Source organism: Parasteatoda tepidariorum, chromosome 8, assembly GCF_982258835.1.
Source record: "Parasteatoda tepidariorum strain Cologne lab strain chromosome 8, Ptep-v5.0, whole genome shotgun sequence".
NCBI classification, from domain to species: Eukaryota; Metazoa; Arthropoda; class Arachnida; order Araneae; family Theridiidae; genus Parasteatoda; species Parasteatoda tepidariorum.
The window spans coordinates 88,295,282-88,320,211 of record NC_141762.1 but is presented as its reverse complement, the minus strand read 5'-3'; the positions used below and the strand labels follow the sequence as shown (position 1 = coordinate 88,320,211).

Here is a 24,930-nt window from a genome sequence, read left to right as displayed (position 1 = left end):
ATTATGTAACGTATTTATTCTTGTGCTTTCAGAGATTCTTGCTGTTTACTTATTAAGCATAAAAAAAAAATAAAAAAAATGAAGATCACTAAAACCAATGAATTTTTCATCTATTTAGGGATATTACTTTTATGGGATCCATTTATAAAATATCTTTTATTCCTAATTTAGAGACTTTTACACTTGTAATAATACATTCTTAGCATTCTCTGCCAATAACAGAAATTGGAGTCTACCGTGTTGAAAATGTTACGCAATTGTTTCCGTTAAATTATACGTTATCTTTAATTAAATGTTCGAAGTAGCTTAGTTAAACTCTTTTTGAATTATTATAATCGTTAATGCGTCTGAAAGAAACCATATACCTCATGGTCATAAACAGTTATTTTTGTTATTATCCTGAACAAGAAAGAACTTTTGGTAAATAATTATCGCTTGTAAGTCGAAGTACAAATTTATCGTATGATAAAAAAACAATATAACAAGTCAAGTTTTTGTTTTCAACTGACATAAAATAAAAATAAAGATCTTTTCGAATGGTTATCTTTACATGTCGCACCCCAGTAAGAACAGTGTCATAATTATAACATGCAGCATTTGAGAAAAAGTAACTTTAAGAATGCTATAAAACTTATTCTGAATTAGACACAAAACTGAAACAACTGCCACCGGCTGGATAAATTGCGAGTTAGAGATGTGACACTTTTTGAGCCCGAAGGGGCACTTAATACATATTTTTTTATTGACATAACCTCAAAATTGCTGTTGTTTGACTTGTTTCACTTTTCTTGCCGGGGTGTGATGTGTAAGTTGATAAACGGCCCTGATTTAATGACCTGGGAAGATATTGTGCTCTAAGAAATAAACCGAATCTAAACATATCGGGATTGCTGAGATTTTTTTTTCCTCAGTAAAACTTGCAGATATTTTTTTTCCGTATAGAGAAATGCCCGCATAATTGGAATTGTACGTGCGAACAAGAAAGAATGTGCCCTTATATTTTGAGTATCACTTCGTCTCGATATTCATCTTTAGTACTGCAAAAAGAAACAAAACATTGAATGTATAGGTGCGAAAGAAAAAGAATGTCATAGTTTTAAATAGTATATTTGTGAAAGAAAGTTATGTTATACAAATATCTTCAAAAATGCTCATCACAATCATTTTGTGATCACGTATATTAAGTTTTTAGCGATAGTTAATCCCTTAACCCTTTCCTTCTCGCTCCCGTGAAAATGACGGGTTAGAGTGTTCAGTAGTAACGCGCCAATAAGAATAAAACTAATTAATTTCTTTTGCCCGGAAAAATTTTTTTTTAATAAAATTAATTAAATAATTAATTAGATAAATTACTTTGTGCATGAATTTATATTAGAACAAACAAATTTTATAATTGTGTACAAAAACTTTTCAATTTGCTTAAAAAGTTATCGAGATATGGTAAAAGTACACAAAAAATAAAATTAACATTAACCTCCAAGCTTTCGACCACTCTTCTGATTAAATATTGGAGTCACATTCTCATAAATGCGTTCTATCACCCATATTTTGATGATAAGGAATTCAAATTCGTCGAAAAGAGGTACGTTTAGTTAGAGAAAATACATATTGTCTCTTATTTCCTAACTTAAGATATCGTCTCTGCACTAATTAATTAGCTTAGATAAAATTATGTCCTCTAAACCATTAAGATTGAGCTCAGTACATAAAAATCTGATAATTAGATCAAACAATATTCAGAGGGTTCCGTTTTTTTTCTTTTATGAACTGTGTATACTTATTCACAGTGCAATTAAAATTAGTATGCATTTGCACTTAAATTATACATTGTCTTTAGCTATGTGTTCTTACATTTGCACTTTTGTTTACGTATATTTTTCGAGTGACCTTAATTGTCTAACATGAATCATATCTTTGGAGATGAAAAGCGAAGAACTCCAATTGGGTATACTATAGCCAACGTCACAGGTCGTGTTATTCCTACTAAATTTAGCTAGTAAACAACATTTTCTGTGAACCTGATTTCTAGCAGCAAGTAAACATTAAACGAAGTGTGTTGTTATAAGTCGCTACTCGTCAGGTTGGAAATGTATTAGTCTAGTTCCTTTTGAAATAATTTATTTTGTTGTTTTATATAAGTTTATGAATTTAGTGAACATATTTAAAACTCAGCTTATTAATTAAACTAAAAGGTAAATATTATTCCTAGTAAAATTTTCGGAATGGAAGTAGTTGTGTTTTTTTTCATATTATACCCAATTGATCTGCATTTAAATTTTCAATGAAACAGTTGCAATTTTGATTTTATCTGACTTTTAAATTGTAGTTCAAAAAATAAGATCTAAAATAAATAAACTTTCATTTTTTTCCGTTGAAAATATCGATTTCGATTACATTTACAAATCTGGTCTCAAAGGATTAGATCTGTTAAAAGCAACAATTTAATTCTTAAAACTACAATATAGCAAGTTTAATAATTTTCACATCTTCATTTGTTTTACATGTTGTTATAATTACCTTTGCCTACCACCCTATAATATCCCTATATCGGGAACATGAGGTACATGAAATATTTTCTTGCTTTAAAAATAAAAAATAATAACCTCTTGTTTTCTTAAAACATCATTGAATTTTTAAAAGTTTTTAAGTTTAATAAGCACATAATTATGTGCTTATTAAACTTAAAAATGCAGAAAATGCTCTTAAGAGCATTTTCTGTTCTCTTAATTTACCATTTGGTATTTTTAAACCATATTTCAAACTAGGTTACCCATTTTACCCCACATTCACCAGTACGCTTCCTTTCTCCAATACTTTATTTCAAATATTTGCAAACTGTACCTTTGTTGCTTCCAACAAGCATAGAAAAAAACTAAAATTGTATGGTCTGAGCTGATTATTTAAATAATTTCTAACATATCAAAGTCTATGACTAGATCTTAATCTATAACTATAACTCTTTCCTTGATAAACTAGATATTTCTTTTTAAGAAAACTCTCTTTATAAGTATATCAAATACTTTTGAAGTAAAGAACAACATTGCAACAAAACAACTTTTTTCCCGCTAAGACCACTGATTTCTGTATCTGTATGACCATTTTCACTGCGAATCGCCGCAGATGCAATTTTTTCGCTGTTAAACGAGAAGATGATTGGCGCGTTTCTTTTTCAGTAAATATTTTTTACCAATCTTGTTTTCTTTCCCATGCGAAAAAATTTCTAAGAGAAAGATGCTCTGTATTTGACGCATTCCCTCCTTATTACCCTTGACGCGTCTACGAATGTTTAGAAATTACGTGTGAGAAAAATTGCTCGTGTATTGCAATTCGTTCGATCACAACTGCGAAATACATGCAGTGTAAATGCAGTGAGAATGCTTATCCCTTCACTTAAATGACGTCACATTAAAGGCGTCTATTCCATACGAATACGTCTTTCTTGTTACAAAAATAAGCCAACAACTCATGCGTTGTGTTTTAGTTTTATTTTGATTGTGAATGTGATAAATTAATATTTTAAATTTTGTGATTGTACTTTAAAATTAAAAGTTGCGTAAAATCTATTTGTGAAGATCCTACGCTTTATAAAAGTGGGGCTGTCCTATTCTGTTTTTCTATACGAATTGTACGTGGTAAATGTTTTTGTTGGTTTTGGTTTAATTCAAATAATTAGATTTTTACCAATACATTAAAATTAGGACAATATTAATGTTTTATGTGGCCATTTTAACATATCTTCCAACAAAGTAATAGGCTACGTTCATTTCATGATAATATATGTCGGCGAGTATTATAGTAAATTATATTTGTTAAGACGCTTTTTTTTATTACATGCAATTCAAAACTTAAAAAATTGTGTAATAATCAACTATTGGCTTTGGCTATCATGACTAAGCATTTACTTATAAAATCTAACTATCAACCATGCCATAAAATAAATTACCCTTAAAGTTGGTGTGAGATGCAATTAACTAAACTTAAAGTAACTCTTATTACAGTTTATTTAACAACGAAAAAAGTTTTTATACCTATAAAAAGGTTACTGTAAAGGCCGTAAAAAAGGTTACTGTTACAAATTTTAATTAGCTCAGTTCTGTTCATACTCAAATGAAAAATCTTTTTCATGTAATATATGTCATAAAAGTTACTAGGGATCTTTCCATGTCGTGATCTGTTGCACAAACTACAATCGCCAAGGAGGCAAAACTTTTAGATTTAAAAAAAAATAAAAACATGTAGATGTTTGCCCGGAGGTGGCTGCGAGTTATACCTTTGTAGTTGGTTCCCTTTCTGAGATTTTTTTTCAGTTTCTCCCGGACCGCTACCCGGGGGTTGCCGAGACTTGGCATTTATTCCGCCACTGATTACCATATGGAAATCTCCCAAGTTACTCTCAAAAATACTATTTAGATATTATACTACTTTGTTCTTGCTGGAAAAATCTTGTATTTTTATTATATGTAATAAAGGCTTTTTTCAGAAAAATAAATTTAGGAAGGAATTAAGAAAAATAAATTTGATAGTATTCCCATCATTTTTTGGCCATAACTAATAGCCCAAGCTCCAATATTTTAAATATGTTATTATGACATGCACATATGTTATTATGACAAGCTTGAGCTATCACTTTTTTGAGGCATTTGGTTTGTGAAGATTCCGTCATAAATTTGCAACTTTTGATGTTATTTATTATTTTTTTGTTATTTATTAATTGTTTATTTATAATTTTTTTGTTCTTTTTCCTATAGTTTTTCAAATTTTAATATTTTTAACGTAATGTTGTTGCTATGTTACTTGTAATGTTATAATGATGTTATTTATTATTTTTTTGTTATTTATTAATTGTTTATTTATAATTTTGTTGTTCTTTTTCCTATAGTTTTTCAAATTTTAATATTTTTAACGTAATGTTGTTACGATGAGCGAATTCCAAATTTGCGTTTTCTTTTTTTGACATATTCAATATGTTATGATTTCACGATAATTTCACATCAATTAGTGATTTTTTTTCTTCATATTACTTTCCAGTTGCTTTTTTGGCAGCTATTACAATTTTTTTTCCAATTAGTTCTACATTGTATTTAAAATCCCAATATTTTTATTGTGATGCACAATATTTTCAAAATTCTGGAATTATGCTAATTTTAAAACTTATTTACAGAATGTGCAAATTTAAATGGGGATTCATTTTTAATTTAAATGAGTTCTCTTTTAAAACACATTTTTTTTTAAATAATAAAATTAAGAACTTTTTTTTTGGGGGTATATATCTTAAAAGCTCGGAAAATATTTGTGAAAAACATTACCCTTTTCTTATAATGGTTGCCTTTTTTAAGAACGAATAGCATCCTTTTTTTTCTCTTGTTTTTGCCTTGAAATCAGCAAATAAAATATAACAAGCATTTTTTCTAAGCTCCTTATTAAATATGAGTCTAACCTGGGGTGCAGAATGTGTCCGATCGTACAAACTGTGCCATAGTGGCTGTATCTGCAAATTAAGTGGTTTGCTCAAATTAAATGGTTTTGCAATCACTAAATGTTATAAGTTTTTGCAAAATTTTTTTCAAAAATAGTTTTAGATTTTATGTTATGTAAAGTGATTTCTGTTTATGTTTTATATTAGAAAATTTATTTGATAAAAAACTTATATAAGGCAAGAGGCACTAAAATATATTTAACATATAGAATCCAAGAATCCTCCATGGTTCTTAATTTGCCAATGATCTCATACTTTTGCTCTAATTTTATGTTGCAGTGATTTTTACAATATTTTAAAGCTTAAAGATGTAATATTAAAATTTTTATGTTTAATTGTGTATTTTATGGCTGTCAGCGAAATATTTTTACTAAACACATTTAGAAACTTCTTCTCAGAAAATACTCTAAAAATTTCCCTTATTTTCATGCTTTGAATTATCTAAATTTTAAAGACATGACAAACTAAATTTGGGCTGTATTGTTAAATGTATCCAAAATAATGCTTTTCCAGAAAAATGTTATTTTTTTGAAAATCAGTTTTAATGGTTTCTTTTTAAAATTTTTTTTAATCTATCCCTAATTGCATACTATGTTTATATTTTATGCTGTAAATCTTTTTGCAATATCTCTCCCAGTTTTAAAATGTACAATACAGTTGAACCTCTATTATCTGACGCCTGATCAACCTATCTTTCAGTTTTCTGATGCTTCCTTCAAAAGCATCTGGACATACATCATTGTTACAACTGATGTTACTCCATTGTTGATTCATTTTTAGCCCTTGATTTCATTAAGCCCTATATTTATTTTATTTCAATTCAATTACTTCTATGACGATGATTCAAAAATTTATTTGCTAAAATGTGCCAAAAGACATGTTTAAACTTCTGTGCTTTCGTCACTTTATCTGCCTGTTGAAAATTTATCATCCATCATGTGATCAATCAGTTACAAGTAGGCACCTACAGAAATACATTTTATTTCAAAGTAATATTGTGTGAACAGCTGATTGAAGCACATTTCATTTCAAAATAAAATAGTGTAATCAACTGATATCTGTAAATAAATATGATATTCTTGCATTTGAGTGATTGAAAATAGTCAGTCTTTTAGTTAAAATACTTGCTGGGCGGACATCTCCTTTAAACAGTAGAAAAAATATTATCTGTTATTCTTTTTCATGATAATTTATAATTGTTTAAAATAGAATAGTAAAACACAAGTGAGGGTTTTTATTTGACCTTTTTTTTTAGTTGTTAATTATTTTGATAAATTTTACTCATAGTTTTATGTTTATATGCTCTCAAATTTTATTTAAAAAGAGTTCCTCTGATTTTCTGACAATTTTGATTTTCCAACATAATTCTACTTCCGTGGCTATCAGATAAGAGGGGTTCTACTGTATCTTAACTGTATTTTTATATTAGCTTCACTTAAAATATTTTTATCATAGGTTTCTTTCTCTGAAAAGGAGTTTTCTACACAACTTTATTCTAGGTTGAAAGAGAAGCTAATAACATGATAGAAGGAAATATGTTGCATGAATTTTCTGTAAGCAAGACTCATGTTGGTACTAGTGGAAAACCTTATTCTTGTAGTATATGTAATAAGAGTTTTTCTCATAAATGTCATTTAACTATACATCACCGTGTTCATAGCGGAGAAAAACCATATTCTTGTAGTATTTGCCATAAAGATTTTTCTCAGAAAAATCATTTGGATACACACTACCTTGTTCATGCTGGGAAAAAGCCTTTTTCTTGTAGTATATGTAACAGGAGTTTCACTCGAAAATGCCATTTAGATAGACACTACCTTGTTCATACTGGAGAAAAACCTTATTCCTGTAGTATTTGTAATAAGAGTTACTCTCGAAAATATCATCTGGATACACATAACCTTGTTCATACTGGAAATAGACCGTATTCTTGTAGTATATGTTGTAAAAGTTTTTTTAGAAAAGATCATTTAGATGAACACTACTTGATTCATACTGGTGAAAGACAATATTCTTGTAGTATGTGTAATAAGAAGTTCTCAAGGAAAACCGAATTAACTAGACATCACATTGTTCATACAGGTGAAAAGCCTTATTCTTGTAGCATATGCAATAAGAGCTTTGCAAGAAAACCTGATTTTAGAATGCATCAACTTGTTCATATTGGAGACAAATCTTTTTCTTGTAGTATATGTAATAAGAGCTTTTCTCAGAAACATTATTTAACGAGGCACAATCTTACCCATACTGAAGAAAAACCTTTTTCTTGTAGTACATGTAATAAGAGTTTTGCAATAAAAAGTTATTTAACGAGACACAATCTTATCCATACTAAAGAAAAACCTATGTAACATATGCAATAAAAGCTATAATTTTGGTATGTGCAATAAAATTACTGAACAAAAATTGTTTAACAAGGCAGAATCTAAAGGCCATACTAAAGAAAAGTTGTATAATGTGTAATAAAAGTTTCGCTCTAAAACATTTTTTGTCAAAGCCCAATTTGATCCATGCTGAGGAAAAATCTTGTTACAGTTTATGAGCGCTGCTTAAATGTTTTTCTGAGAAAAACAAGTAAGTTTTTATAAATCTAGCTGATTCATGTTTGTAAGCAAACATAATTAGAATTAATAACAAGTTTTTCATGAATTTCTCACAAGTTATTTCATTGAAACTATAAAAAATAAGTATCTGAATGTTTGCAAAAATTTCTTTCTCCTAGAAAAGGTTTTAATCAGTCCATTTAGTACATATTGAATGAAGATAACAGTTAAGGTTAAAAATTTGAGATCTTCATTTATCTTGCCAAGAATCACATAACCATTTGAGCTATGCAATCGTGGCAGGGAAGCGGATAAATTACAGACTAGAGATGTAACGAATATTTGTTATTTGGCCTTTTTTATCGAATGTTAGGCCAAATATTCCAGATTATGTTTTTTTTTTTTTTAAAGCATTTTTTGACAAAACTTGTTTGTAATGTGAGCAGATTTATTATTCTAAAAGTCATATTTTTTACTATACATTATTAGAGATAGTTTTTATACATATTTATTAAGCTCTAAAACTTGCAAATTTCTGTTCTGAAAGACACATAGCAAATTGAAATTTGAAGAATTGAAACTTATACTTACCTTCAAGTTTTGTAATTTCTGATTTTTTTTAAAAATTATTTTCAGGCAAGTAAATTTTTTTTTTTTTTAAATACTTTTTGATTTGAAAATGAAAAACGTTTTTTGTTTTTGCTTTTTTATTTATATATTAGTATGACATTTTAATGAAGCGTTTCGAATAGATTTTATTCTTTTATTGTTGCTTTTTTCCTGTACGATATGACAGATAACCAGTAACAATGAAAACTATGAACAATTTTTTTTCTATATTTCTCCTTTTTTTTCATTAACTTTTTTTATCAGTGTTTTTATTATGACAGCATTTTTGAAAAGCGAGGTGAAAAGGTTAAATTGAGATTTTTGGCTTTCAATTTTTCATTTAAAAATTAAAAACGATTTTTGTTTCAGTTTTTCTCTAGCTTTTTCTTTTTTAAAAGGCTGTGTTTTTATCGACGTTTTTATTATGAGGTGGCCATTGAGAATGTTTTGTTAGAGAATTAGGATCGACTTTTTTTTTTTCTTTCTTTTTTGTATGTAATCTTTTGTTTTTATGGGCGATTATGTAATAGCGAAATTCTCTATTACATAATCGCTCTACTACGAATCTTTAATTCTCTGTAACGCGACGTTTTTAAAAGCGTTTCTGATAGGCTAAAGTTCTTTCAACGTTTTATGGTTACTTTTTTTTTCGAAAAATTCTTTCAGCATTGAAGTTTTGCTTCAAGAATCAAGAGGAGTTTTTTCTATTTCTCTCTTTTTTTTTCAACTCTACAACTTCAGTTTTTTTTTTAAAAATATATAAATATAGCTGTTAGACAGTTCTTTATTTATCTTTAATATTTCTCATGGATAACTATTATAGGTTTTTTCCCTTCAGTTCATACCAATGATAAAGCTAATTTCCAGTAATGACTAATTTATTTATATAGAAAAAATTAAAAAATTTATTATGATTTTTTAAAAAAAATATTACTAATCAGTCATCGAATATTCGATATTCAACCAAATCACTATTCGTTACATCCCTATTATAGACTATGTTGTTATACAAATTATTGAATAGTTTTAACTTCCTCTTTGGAAGCCTGCTTGCATGAACTTCTCAAATGTTTATTTGACTCGCTTTTACTTCCCTGTGTTGCATTCAATTTATCCAAACATATCTTTTGTGGTGAGAAAATTGTCAATTGCACTGCCAAATAAAGGTACATATTTGGGTTACAGGCAAAGCTAAACTTTTTTTTAAATTTCTGAGTAAATAAAATATCAGTTGATTAAGCTACATGTAAACATGTTTTATGCTTTTATTTTATCTGTCCCTAATTGCCTATTTTACCTATAATATTATGCTGTATAACTTTCAATCGTCTTTTGATGTTTTAATTGTTTAAGTATTTTCAACCGAGTTTCACGTCACTTTTTTATTTATCATAGCTTTTTTTTTCTGAAGTAACAGGGTTTGCAAGAGTCGACCCTCCCCCTTTTTTTTAAATGGTAATGATTTTTGAAATCTGTAACTAAATTTGTATCCTTCCAAAAACCATTTAATATTTCGGTAGTTTTTATGAAATTATTTTGTTATATGGAATAACAATGAGTAAATATTGGAAAATCAAAAAAATTTTGTGTTTTTCGATAGCAATAAATTAGAGAAAATACGAAAAAGATATGTGTTTGTAAATAATGCATATGTATTTCTTATCAACTTTCAAAATAACTAAATTCTAGAATAAAGAATTGTTTCCCTGATGTCAGTCTTGCAGTTTATTATTCTTTTTTCAATATTTTATTTTGAAAAACTATTTAAATATTAAATTCGTTCCGTGTGCATAAACAGAGGTTCATCGAATGCGATTCATTCGTAATTGTTATGATTTCTAAATCAAGAATGCAGTCAAACAGTTGAGTAATCAAAATTGTGGTTTCTTAGAATTTCCTCGATATTCTGTTTAGAATAATTTTATTCCCTTGTCAAGAGTTATGAAACTTAGTTGTCAGTATCTAATCAATGACATCGGTTCCCAATGGATGGTGTTTTCAATATAAATGTAAACAATAACAATCTCGAGCTCAATACCTGCTCCAGTTCCGGTTAAAAAATTTACAACTGCTTACTACAGCTTATTCTGTGAGGTGATGTTTTCAAACGGATAATTTTGTTTTCAAATCTGCCATATTTCATTGAATATTAATGTTATTAAGTAATTCTGGTGAGTTTGAAGTGAAAATTTGTTTTAGTTATTTATTGTTGTTGTTGTTCATTTACGTCGCACTAGAGCTTTAGTTATTTCTAGATATAGTGTTAAAAAAGGTGACATGGTTTGCTAGATTTTGAATAACTCGCTTTTTTGGCAGTCCTGATTTGGCCACTTACCATTTGTTTATTACTGTTTGTTCTTGTTGCAAGCTGTGCACCATCTTACGTTAGTGTTAGCCCTTTTAGCATTGTAAACACAAGTAATAAGTAATCAAATACAACGTTTGCAAGAATCACAAAACACAATGATCACGTTATGAGCCAAATGGCCTTAAATGCACCGGAAACAGTAACCCGGAAGTATAAGCGGTATGGAGCTTGCAGCGTTTCCTAGTGTAGAAAACACCATCCATATCCTTAAATGATTCACCTTCTTTAGCAAGACCCCTACTTTATTGGCGAAGAATATTAAGGCGATGAGCATATTTTCCAATGGGTGTAATAGGACAGTATATTGATCAATAAAGGTTTGCCTGTTTAAGTATTTAGACAGAAATGTTAGCAGGGATTAGAGTAATTTTTGTCTAAAACATCTGTGCTCTAGGCACTAAATTCTTTATATGTGTATTTCTGCATAAAATTAAATACTTCAAACAATGATTTTAATTTAAACTTGAATGCAAAACAGATAATTTTTTTTTAAAAAAATATTATTTTATCAAGGAAATTGGGAGGAGTGATTGCTTTTTTATCACGTTACAAAACTCCATTTTTTCTAACAATAATAATTTTTATAAACTGTATTGCTGTAATAATTTTCATAAAATTAAATTTGGAAAATGTAATTTTTTTTGAGTAAAGTAAATACTTCAATTAAGGAAAGTTTTTAGGGATTTAAATTAAAAACAAATTATAACACGAAATACGATTTATATATTTTATAATTTACTTACTATATAACGAATAACTAAGTTTCAGTGTTATAAGAGCTCTAGCTGACCCTTCACTAAGGATACAATTTACAGAGAAATCATCTCCATGAGAATGTCAGTGTATTAATCTCGGGTAAGAATAATATTTTTTTAACCAATGTCGGGGATTTTTCTTATTCTATCCATACACGAAAAATGTTCAAAACCTAAAATAGTAAATAGTAGTTCAAAAAGATAGTAAATGAACAAAAAATAACAAGATTCAACAGAAATGCTCTCATTATGTATATATATATATATCATGAGAAGGATAATTATATTAATAAAAAGAGCTTAAATTGTAAGAATTGCAAGTGGATTTTTTCTCCTGCAAACTTCAATCTTTGAATTATCCAATCATTTAAAGAACGTTACACTAAACAAATGATTTGGGTAATAATTTCTCTTGATTCCAGTGACCTGCAAGGTGTTTCTAAAGCAATAATAAATGTTACGGAAGTTCTCAAGTTGATTTCTATAGCGATGGACAGTGTCGACTGAAATGTATTACAAATGGAATTAATAAAACTTCTCGGTATCTAAAGGAGAGATTTTTAATTATCGAGGAGTACTTATATCCATCGTCTCACCCGCCCAACGACGCCCATGACATTAACTTATGTAAATATGTACTTCGGAATTTACTTCTTGACGATATTTAACCTCATACAAGATACAACTACATAAATATTAGGTACTCAATAAATGCACTGCTTCTTTTTAAATATAGACTAAATAGGGTACTTCCGATTCCAACCCATCTTGGAAACATGAACCAGATGTCCTACCTAGGTGGTGGTTACAAAAGTAGCATCAATCAAAGAATATAAGTAAACGAACGTTTAACTTCACTAAACTATAGGCAATGAAATGTATTTTATGTATGTACTAACTAGAGTTGTAGTTTCAACATTCATGTGCACTTTACAAAAAAATCATCTGTTTCTATACTGGAGTTAAAAATTACTTCAGAGAAAACTGCGTTGTTTAGTGACAAATATAGCTTCCCTGATGAGTTAAAAAGTGTTGGTCTAGTTCTATTAATTTTTGACTCATTTAATTTTGAACTTAACACATCTTGAGCACCCCCCCCCCCAAAAAAAAAAAAAAAAATGTAATAAACTTTAGTATACCCTGCTCTGTCCTGCGTTTCCCATATTAGGTATAGATGAGAATTGCAACGTATCCAAAACCGGAGATTAATTTTTTAGACCAACTGTTTGAATCATACGCGTCTGCGAATTCGGAGATGCATGCGAACAAGAACCTTATTGGTAGAATATATTCAGCAGCGAGAAACGCACCAATCATAGTCTCGTTCGCATCTCTGAATTCAAATGCGTGATTTTATTGCACTCATTGCTTTTGAAACTGTGACGTCATGATGTTACGACGTTTTAATAAATTCTCTTTAAGAATTTGGTAACCGTAGAATGAGGAAATGGTTTCCGGTTTCGTTTTTGTTTATGTTTGACTTCAGTAAAAATTACTTTTGTCGGAGAGCTGGAAGGGACTTTCAAAGTACTACTTTTTTAAATTATAAAAAGAAAAATATGAATGAATATTGTAGATATGCTTAAATTTTGATTTGTAATTTTGGCTAGTAATTTTTCTAACTATTTATAAAGCTAATCGTACTTAAATAATACAACTCACTAATTGTATTATTAAAATTTTGCATCTTTTAAATAAGTGATAAAAGAATTTTATCGATCTGTCATTAAAATAGACTTTTATCAGTATTTTATAGTATGTTTTTCTTAAAAATGCAAAAAATTGAACTGTTTGGTTAGATTGTTCACTGGTCTTTGAAATTTTTTACCACTCACAGTTTTTAATTTCCCAGAGGGTCGTATTTCTGCATTGGTTCTGCCAGCGAATTTGTGAGGATTTAATTATTGACTATGTCAACCTTCATCTTTCAAAAGGTTTCTCAAGGTGGAATTAAGTTGGGAATGGGTAACATCTCGGCGTGCGCCACCAGCCAATTCATCGAAACTATATAGTCTTGAATTAATTAGTCATAAATTGGAAACAAGTATTAATATGTGTAGAGAAAAATAGGAGAAAACTCCATGGGTAGACTATATTTGAGGGTGCCCCTTGATTCTCGCGAAGTTTTGATCGCCACGCTGGGTGATGTTGAAACCCAATCGTGATTCTGATTGATTGAGATTCTAGTGTTATTTTTAAATGTTCAATGGTTTATGTAATTTCAGAGGTCCGTTAGTTCTACATTGGATACGGTTAATTTTGCTTCTGGTCCTAAAAATGACTGCAGTAAATAAGATAAATCTTAAGTTTCTGTACGATTTGAATAACAATGGAAAAAAAGCAGTGATTGACTGGTGTGTGAATGAAGGTTTAAATAGTAATAGATATAAATGTCCTGTTTGTGGGAGTTCTTTTCCTTTTCTTTCTGTGCTTACTCCATTAATTTTTGTTTTGATGCAAAATGCACTTAATTGGGTTTATTAGTTTTGCTTATAATGGGTTAATTGGAATTTTATAAAGTTTTAGCCGATGCTTTGTTGAAATTTTACAATGTTTTATTGAAATATTATGTTTCGGCCGCATTCCTGTTACTACGGTGTTCCACGCAAACAGGAATGGCGCCAAACATAAGTCGCCAAGGGGCACCCTCAAGTATATTTTTACCAAACTCCATTGTCAAGTAAGAAACTATGTAAATTTTTAAAGCACATAATGACAAGCACAATATTTAGTAGATAGGTTAAGTAAAATAGCAAATAGTGGTCAGAATAAATTGAATATTATATACTAAATGACGATAATAATAATAAAAGTAATAGAAATTATTTACAAAGTTATTTACAAATTATTTACATAATTAGTATTCCTCTGTTAGTATAGTGACCCTGCCGACCTGTTACCGCTTGTGCTGGGGATGCTCACTATTCTGAAGTTTAAGCAGAGCTATGACTCGCCTGGATCGAACCCTCGGAAAGGGTAGAATTAAGTTAGCATGTCTTATATACCAGTGTTCCCTAACCTTTTTATCACTGCAGACCTGTCAACGTTCGATAATTTTATTGCGGCCCACTGGGGAAGGGAGGGACGTTGATTGTTTCTACCTGTTACCGCTTGTGCTGGGGTTGCTCACTATTCTGAAGTTTAAGCAGAGCTATGACTCGCCTGTATCGAACCCTCGGAAAGGGTAGAATTAAGTTAGCATGTCTTATATACCAGTGTTCCCTAACCTTTTTATCACTGCAGACCTGTCAACGTTCGATAATTTTATTGCGGCCCACTGGGGAAGGGAGGGACGTTGATTGTTTCTATTTTAGATTATTTTGATTTAGTAATTTTAATTGTATTTAAACGTGCCTTCAAAATAAAATACAGTTACCAGGGGTCTGTCCAGGCCGAATTTACTACTGTTTAGCGGTACCTTCACAAATTCAACTTTAGGAAAAACGGTAGTTTCACAAATTCAATTTTAGGAAAAACGGTAGCTTCACAAAATACTTTTTCTTAAAATTTCATTTTTGTATCCCTTAAGAAACGATAAATCCATATTTTTGTGTTGATTTTTTAATATAATTTTTAATTTTTCACAAATTATGTCTAAATTTTCACAAAATAGGTACCTCTCAGAAAAACCTAGATAGACCCCTGGTTACACCAAAAAATAGATATAATAACATTTTAACTTACTAGAACGCTAAATCAATGAGGTCACGATCGAGAGAGAAGACCAAATTCTTCATTAGTTCCAATGTAAATTTTGCGCCGCGCTTTCATGTTTTATTTATGATATTTACAGTTATGATGTTTGATTTGTTTAAAATTAAAACTAATTGAAAGAGAAAATAGTTGCGGTGTTTGTTTTTTTTACTTTTTAGAACATTAAAAAATTTATGGCGCTGCCTTCGGAGGCCTCTTTTTTTTTAAATAAATAGAATTGTAATGGAAGACAAATATTTTTAATTTGGGGTATAAACCGAGGAATTTAAATTCAGTTTCAATGAAATGGGCAGGCCGGTACCATTTGATCCACGACCGGGAGTTGGGGAACACTGTATATACTAGTGAGTTGGTATTTAATAATTAGAGTGGTAGTTACTCAACATTACTTCACTTCCAGAATTTTATCTGTGATAGAATTCGATGAAGGAATACCACTAGTTGATTTATGATATTTTTTTCTCTTTTTTTTAATATCATTTTTGTTTTATTTATTACATTTTGCTCATTATTTTTTGTCTTCAATTTTGTTTATTGACTGGTAACTTATTTACTTCATCTGATTTTTTTTTCCAGCCCTATATTTTATGCAAATCAACTATTTAATGTGGACCTTCCATCAATGTTGACAAGTTCATATCACATCCGCAGGTTACCAATAGCGGATCTAATTATTGACTGTCAACCTTCATCTATCAATAGGTAGGTACTTCAAGATAGAATCAAGTTAACGTGTCGTATATACTAGTGAAGTAGTATTTAATATTTATAGTGGTAGTTATGCCACATTACTTCACTTCCAGAATTTTATCTGTGATAGAATTCGATAAACGAATTACCGCTAGTTGATTTATGCTGATTTTTTTAAATATCATATTTGCTCATTATTTTCTTAATTTTTTTTTTAATATCATTCTGCTCATTTTTTTCCTTCAATTTTCTTTATTGACCAGGAGACTTTCATTTACTTCACCGGAAATTTTTTTTCTAGCACTATATTTTACGCACATCAACTGTTTAATGTGGCCCATTCATCAATATGGGCAAGCTCGTATCACGCCGCAGGTCACCTTTGATGGGGATGTTGTAATCGACTATGTCAACCCTCATCTATCAAAAGGTACTTCTTGATAGATGAAGGTTGACATAGTTAATAATTAAATCCCTTCAATGCTGACCTAGACGTGATATGATCTTGTCAAAACTGATAAATGATCCACATTTAACTGTTGATTTGCATAAAATATGGAGCTCAAAAAAAAAAAAAATCATATGAAGTAGGCACTATATTTTTAGCAAATCAACTGTTTAATGTGGACCATCCATCGGTGTTGTAGAGTTCATATCACGTCTTCAGGTCACCATTGAAGGGGATTCATTAATCAAATATGCCAACCTTCATTTATCAAAAGGTACCTTGCAATAAAATTTAGTTAGCATATGTTATATAGACTAGTGAGTTAGTATTTAATATTTATTGTGGTAGTTATGCCACAAATTCTTCCATTTAATTATTTTCACAAATTATTCATTGTATTACTATTGTGTTTTAGATGTAAGAGTAAATAATGTTTTTTGTGTGTCAATTCTTCACATGTTAGTTATGAAAAATTTCTCCTCCAGTTTTAAGTGTGATTATTATGATGTAACAATTATTACATGTAACAACATATTTAATTCTTGTTTGAACTCAGACTACAACCAATTTCAAATTTTAATCAGTACTTTTTTGTTAACTGTTTGGAAGCAAGCTCAATAATTGTTTTTGTTATATTTAATATTTTTAGGGAAGTCTATTTTGTTTGTGCTAAAAAAAAAAAAAATCATTGAGTTAAGAGAGAATTAGGTATCTTTTTTTTAAATTTATTACGACGATTTCTTACGATTTTGTAAGAAGTATCGTATTTTGTAAGATGATATATCTGCCTTGGTACCTGTTAATGCCAACCACAACTGCCAAAATGTTTTTAAATTTGCAATTTTTTTTAAAAATAACATCTAATGAGAGTAACTATGTGTTACATCATTTGAGTTGATCTTTTGTTTTTTTTTTGTAAACTGTATAATTTACTATTTTAAAAATTGAAGAAATTCTGGTACTTTCCCATTTTTCCAACTCATGCAATTAAATGCTTGTGGACGAAGTACTACGAAATAAGCAATTGCAGTTATAAAATATTTTTCAGTGAAAATGTATTTTCTTTGCTAGCCTTGAAACTTTTACTTACATAAATAATGCATTTATATAAATTTATTTTGAATCATATTTATTGAGATTACAATGAAGGTTAATAGTGTTTTATTTCAACTGAACAGTAAAGTGCTGCTAAAACACTAAATTCCAAGAAAAATAACATTCTAAAAAATATAAAACCGAAATGAATATAGCGAAAAAATATAAAAATGAAATGAATATAACGAAAAAATATAAAAATGGAATATATAAGACAACTTCACTCTTTCCATTCAGTTAGCTGACTCTTTGTTCAAAGTATAACTTTTGAATTTTGCTTGCTTTATTACATTTTTATTTGTTCAATTTTATAACTTGCATTCCGGATTTTGTTTATAAAGTCGAGTATGTCAGCTACCTAGATAATATTTATTTTTATGGTAATATTCTCTCTACCAAATCAAAATTAGACTCTCCAATTTTTTAAACTTAAATTAGCATTAAAATACAAGTATCTAAATATTTGAACTATAGGGGTTCAAATGAAGAATTATTTTGTGAAAGGTGTCTGTTATCATAAAAGTTAGATAAGTCTTTCGAGACACATTCATAATGTAACTATTTTATTTACAAATTTTCCCTGTACATGTTTTTTATTTACTTACATCCTTCATATTTTGTATATTTGCATTTTTATTTTGCTAATTACTGTTTGTTTTTAGCTGATTATAGTTTTTCATTTGTGAACTTTTTAACCTGAGTCTTGAAATCCAAAGTCATTTATCTTGGGTATGTATGTTTTGCATGCTTTATTCTAGCTGAATTCAATTTCAATAATTTTAAAGAAGTTATCTCTTTGTTTTTATCTTAATATAATTTTAATAGTTTTTATTAAAGTTTTTTTTTTTTTAAATATAATTTTAGAACTTTGGTTTCTTAAACCTTGATTGTAAAAAATCCCAATTTCCAATATATATATATATATATATATATATATATATATATATATATATATATATATATATATATATATATATATATATATATATATATATATATATATATATATATATATATATATAAGAAAGTTTTTAAAGTGCTGCTTTCTTAACCATAATTTTCATTTGATCTTGATCCTTAATTAAAATTGTTCTTAATTGCATTCTTGTTGATTTTTTATTTGTTCATTGATAAAAAATATTGGTCTTAGCACCTTTATTTGTGATAGTAAAGGAATGCACTTGTGTAAACATAAAATAAAATGCAAAATTTATTCAAATTTTTTTATTTTACTTATCAGAAAGTCAATTAAATGTTTGCCTATTGCCAATTATATCTAAAATGTTGCTCTTGATTCAATTTAAATGTTTTTAATTTCTTAAAACATCTGTGCTTAGGGAATAGAGCATTTGTCTACTAATGAGTTAACCTAGGTTCCAATCCAACGATGACTGGTTGTACCTAGCTTGTACCATAGTGATGGCGTAACAGTATTCGCATCTCAATGATATGCAGATCATGCATTAAAATCACCTTGCCATCGAGTTAACTATGATGGTTTTTCTGGTTTTTCCTCTTTATGTTAATGGAAATGCCGGTTAGTTTCATCAAAAAGTCCCTCATAAAGGCAAGTTTGTCCCAATGCTTGATCCAGAAGTTCCCTTGTCTTCTGGATTAGATTCAAAATTACAAGGTTGCAGAGTTGAACATTGATAGTCTTAAATGCAGAAATGGGTCAGCTGTTCAATGTTGATTATAGATATTTAATTTCTAATGCTGAACAGAAGATTAATATAGTGATTTTGTCGTCCTTAATATAATGATTCCTAGTACAGTACAAAACCCGTTATCCGGAAATCTGAAAACGGGAAAATCAAAAAACCGGAACAAAATTCGATAAATTTTCTCGCCATTTTTTAAAAAAAATAAATTTTTTTCCCTCGTAAGATTTTACGATTTTTCTTTCTTTTTTTAAAGATGTTTACCTTACCATCATTTTGGAAATAATCATTAGTGTATTACTTCATCGTTTTTTCTTACTTTTAAGATTATTTCCAAAATTTAATTTTTTTTAGTTGGGTTTAACAATAAAAAAACGGCTTTTTGTAGCGATTCAGAAAACCGGAAAAATCCGTTATCCGGAATAGCGATGGTCCCAACCGTTCCGAATAATCGGTTCCCTACTGTCATAATTTTCAGATCCTTCCGCATCCTAGTAATTTTAAAAATCCTAAAGAAAAAGGAACTTTCAAATCATGCAACAAAAAAAAAAAAAAAGGCATTTTTGCTGTCATGAGAAACTTTATTTATGAAACTAACATGTTTTATATTACACAGAGCAAAAACCTCCCATGATTAATCTAATGGTAAGAGAACTTTTACCAGAGTTGTTAGTAATTGAATTTGTTGAGCTATAACAATTAAGAAATGGAAAACATGCTTTCCTAGAAACGTTATGTTTAAGGCTGCCGATGACCAACTTTATTCACTCATGCATCTTTTTAATATTAAATTTAAATCAACTGTTTATAATAAAATTTTATAAACTGTTTTCAAGTCAGTTTTCGGTTAAGCTGTGTAAAAATTTATAGGTGTTTTGTTTTTGAAGTAAAAACTGCCTTCAATATATTTGTGAAAAGTAATTTTCTTTTATTTACTAGTAAACTTATCTTCATTGATGTTTAAATTAATAATATGCATTCAAATTACTATTGTGATATTTGTAAGAAAATTTTCATTTTCTATTTGCAATGTCTATTATACTTCCATAAAATGCTCAGCCTATACACCCAAATAATAAAAATATGTTATTGCATTTACTCATTTGTTGAAAGCAAATTTAGTTTAAGAGTAATGCACATATATTACTTTTTGTACAGTATGTTTAAATTTTATTTATAATGAATCTATAAACTTTTTAAAATATCAATATAATTCTTTATTTTATATTTATTTAAGTATCATATATATTTAGTTAAAATAGTTTACAGCATTAGATTTCTGGATTTCTACGTCTTTTTTTGCCTAAATGGCCACTCCTTCAGCGAACATATTTCTTTGCCCCAAAGATGCCCACTTAACCAAGGTTTCATAGATTTTAAATTCTGCCCTAAAGCAAAATATATCATGTCAAAACAGTTATTTCAGCTTGATTATTTAGAAACTGGTGGAATAGATGAATTTCTAAAACTACAGACATGAATAATTTTAAGGTTATACTATAAAATGAATATGATTGTGTCGAACATAAATTAGTGTTAGTGGACATATTTTGTATTAAAGACCAAGGTCATGGTTCATGAATGTGCCAGGTTTAGTGGTTAAAGAAGGCTAATAAATATAAATATATATTACCTGCAGGTTAGTCCATCTTGCACTGGGCAAATGAGCCAGTTTTCTGACCCTTAAACATGCAGCTTTTTCCTCTTATTTATTTTTATACAAAGATTTTAAAAACAAATATTACAGGAAATCCTTAAGAAACACACTTGACCTTTTATGACTTTACACTCAATATGACTTTAAAGTGATGATTTTAAATGGTTATAATACTAGAGAAAATTAATCTTGTTGGAAAAATTTGTGTTTTACTTCTCTGCATATTTTTTTCATTTATTTTGTTTTAATTTTTGTTCAATTTCAGTAATTACATTTTTATTACTTCCATTTTATTTCTTTGCTTATTTTTTAGATGTATTTTATAAAAATTAATGTATAATTTAGAGGGACACTAAAGTACTTTTAATGCTTAGTTTCTTCTAACATCTTAATGCAACTCTTGTCACATACTTATAGTTTAAATTTATTCAATATATAAAGAGTTTAATACTTTCATATTTAAAAAATGAAATGTTCAAATTGTTCCAACATTTTCTATTAAATTCCCTTATTTTTATCATAGGTTTCTTTCACTGAAGGGAACTGACACAAACTTACTCCTGGTTTTAAAAAGAAGCTAGTAACAATGTTCAGCGATAGTATTTTGCAGGAAATTTCCATAAGCAAGACGCCTCCTGTTGATACAAAAGAAAGACCTTATTCTTGTAATATCTGTAAAAAGAGTTTCTCTCAAAAATATAATTTAGATAAGCACAATCTTGTACATACTGCGGAAAAACCATATTCTTGTAGCGTCTGTTCTAAGAGTTTCTCTCAAAAGTGTAATTTAAATACACATTTTCTCATTCATACTGGAGAAAAATCTTATTCTTGTAGTGTATGCAATAAGAAATTCTCTCAAAAATGTCATTTAAGTACTCACATTCGTGTCCATGCTGGGGAAAAACCTTATTCTTGTGATGTATGTGATAAGAGTTTCTCTCAAAAAGGTCATCTAGATTCACACCACCTTGTTCATACAGGAAAAAAACCTTTTTCCTGTAGTGTATGTAATAAGAAATTCTCACAAAAATGTCATGTCAATACACATTTTATTGTTCATACAGGAAATAAACCCTATTCTTGTAGTATATGTAATAAGAGTTTTTTTCAAAAACGTAATTTAGATGAGCACTATTTTGTTCATTCTGGAGAAAAACCTTTTTCCTGTAGTATATGTGATAAGAGATTTTCTCGAAATAGTCATTTAAATACACACTATCTTATTCATACGGGAGAAAAACCTTTTTCCTGTAGTACATGCCATAAAAGTTTTACCCTAAAAGGTGATTTAACTAAACACATCCATATACATACTGGTGAAAAGCCTTATACTTGTAGTATATGCAATAAGAGTTTTTCTCAAAGAAATTATCTGACAAAACACAGTCGTGTGCATACCGGAGAAAAACCTTATTATTGCAGTGTGTGCAATAAGAGTTTTTCTCACAAAAATTATTTAACGAAACATAATCGTGTCCATACTAAAAACTCTCCCTCTTGAACTTGAGTCACTTTGGCGAGCAGAATTTAGCCTTTGTACAGTGAAACCTATCGGGTGCGACCACTCTCCGGTCCACAGTAAAATGGTCGTTCTTCGAGGTTACTTCCATTGACTTCAAAATCTTATCGAAGGTTCAGGATTTTTCGCAAACGATTTTAATCTTAGTCAGTGTCATTGTTTTATTGCATAAATGCCACTTGTGTTAGTATTATGAAAACCGGATAAATGAATAAAACTCAGATTCAATAAAAATGACCCCTAGTTTTTAGTGAATTCAAATTGACCAATTATGAATGATAGAACTATTTCAAATAGAGAATAATGTATTTTGTTTAAGTTTGTAATTAATTTCATGTAAAAAAATTTAGTTAGCTTTAAAATTGGGAAGAGATTTGTTTATTTGACATGCTTGTTTTTTCTAAAATAACTTCTGATTTCTAAAATTACTTCAGTGAGATTATTCCACTCTGATGTGCAACTGCTGCATTTTGCAAGATATTCTCTATTTCATGCTTCATTTTTCACCCTCTGATATCGAATCGAAAAATCTCTCCATGACTAATATGATCAAGAAAAGAGTTCTTTGTCAGAAACTAGTTATTTTATCATGATCATATAAAGTCTTTGAAAATTATTTTGCATTTTGTTAAAGTATATAGTGCCTAAAAATATTTGAGTGCTTAAAAGATACTTACTATATATATATATATATACCGTATATTCCGGCGTATAACGCGCACTTTTAATACAAAAAAAAACATTGGAGTTTACGGGTGCGCGGTATACGCCGAATATAAAAAATTTTAGATTAAAAAAATACAAGTATAGAAAAATACTTTTATTTTAAAGAAATAACATCATCATCAGCATTGGCACGACAGCCCTTTGTGGGCCTGGGCCTTCCTCAGAAGCTTTTCCCATTCTGCCCTTCTCCCAGCAATTGTTTTCCAGTTCTTTACTTTTAGGATGGCAAAATCCTCATCTACACAGTCCTTCCATCCAGTTCATCCAAGAAATAACATACCTTTACCTATATACTTTATTGATTTTCGTTATTACATAAATAGTTCATTATATCCGCCTTCTGTTATTTCTTCAGGCACGTCATCACAATCTGTTTGGTCTTCATCATCTGTGTTACCCTCATCCATAAATAAACAGTCATCTTCTGATCCGTCCAGATTGTTTGAATTGCTGCATTTTTTGAATGATTTTCTAACCATCTCAGGCTTAATTTCATTCCATGTTTTTAATATCCATTCGCACATTGTTTCCAAACTTGTATGACGCATATGTGCTCCTTTCGTAAAGGTTTTCTCGCCCTCCAACATCCAAGTGTTCCACAGTTTTTTTAAAATTGTCTTTAAATGGTTTGTTTAAGCAGACGTCCAATAGCTGAACTAATGGTGTTAATCCGCCCGGAATAACTGCCATATCGGTGTTACATTCTTTCAAAAATTTTTTTTTTGTATTATCTGTAAGGTGGGACTTAAACATGTCCCACACTAAAAGGCTTTCCGGTTTTCTATAGATACTAGACGAGATATTGCACATGTACAATCCAAATTTTCGTGCGCGTTATACGAAGAGTATATCTTAAAATTTAAAAAAAGTTATTAGAAATTAATCGTGCGCGTTATGCGCCGGAATATACGGTATATATATATATATATATATATATATATATATATATATATATATATATATATATATATATATATATATATATATATAGTATATATATATTTTTTTTTTCCCTTTTTGGAAAATAATAATTTTTACTTACATTATTTCTTTGTATAAAACTTTCATTTTGAATGAATCAGATATTTAAAAAACATTCATTTTGAATGAATCAGATATTTAAAAAACATCACATCCTAAACAGTATCTTTATTAATTATATCGTGTCAAATTTTTTTTTATAAAAAATTTTAATTTTAGCCAAAATTTTAAAAAAAAATCAACTGATTTTAATCATGCTGACCTGTTACTTATTATATGTCAAAAAAGTTTTTATAAAAAAGTCATATAGATTCTGACTACTTTGTTTATATTGTTGAAAGGCAGTGTGTTTCATAATGTCCACTCTTATGCATAATTTTTAAATTTGTTGTTATACTTATTTGTTATTGTTATTATATATGCTTGTTATTATAATTCTTGTTTTTCTAAAAAAACCTGATATTTGAGCTTGTAAAATTGTTTTAAAATCAAACTGTTTGGTGTGTGCAAAGGAAGGAAATTCTTGAAATCATATAGGAAGAGATATTTCAAGTAAAGAGTGGATAAAATCTAGATTAGTGTTTCCCAAATTTGTTTGGTTATGCAACCTTAAATGATAAAGCTTCATTTGGCAGAATCCCAACTTTATCAATAAAATTTATTTTCTTATATTAACCTAAAAAGA

The 24,930-nt window shown here is 28.9% G+C and overlaps 1 protein-coding gene across 1 annotated transcript; it reads left to right on the top strand.

Annotated features, from left to right (window-relative positions):
* Positions 1–3,631: 3,631 nt before the first annotated feature.
* LOC107452456 (uncharacterized) lies at positions 3,632–24,192 on the top strand. The gene is made up of 3 exons (XM_087149653.1): positions 3,632–7,823; positions 16,042–16,167; positions 21,563–24,192. The coding sequence occupies exons 1-3, from the start codon at positions 6,997–6,999 to the stop codon at positions 22,518–22,520; spliced, it is 1,911 nt and encodes a 636-aa protein (XP_087005779.1). The 5' UTR covers positions 3,632–6,996; the 3' UTR covers positions 22,521–24,192.
* The last annotated feature ends 738 nt before the right edge of the window (positions 24,193–24,930 follow it).

Bases quoted from the DNA above. Each gene is read 5' to 3' on its own strand.
- LOC107452456 (XM_087149653.1), top strand. From the start codon at position 6,997: ATGATAGAAGGAAATATGTTGCATGAATTTTCTGTAAGCAAGACTCAT. The intron at 7,824-16,041 runs GTAACATATGCA...TTTTTTTTCCAG, and splicing joins CATACTAAAGAAAAACCTAT to CCCTATATTTTATGCAAATC. The intron at 16,168-21,562 runs GTAGGTACTTCA...TGAAGGGAACTG, and splicing joins CAACCTTCATCTATCAATAG to ACACAAACTTACTCCTGGTT.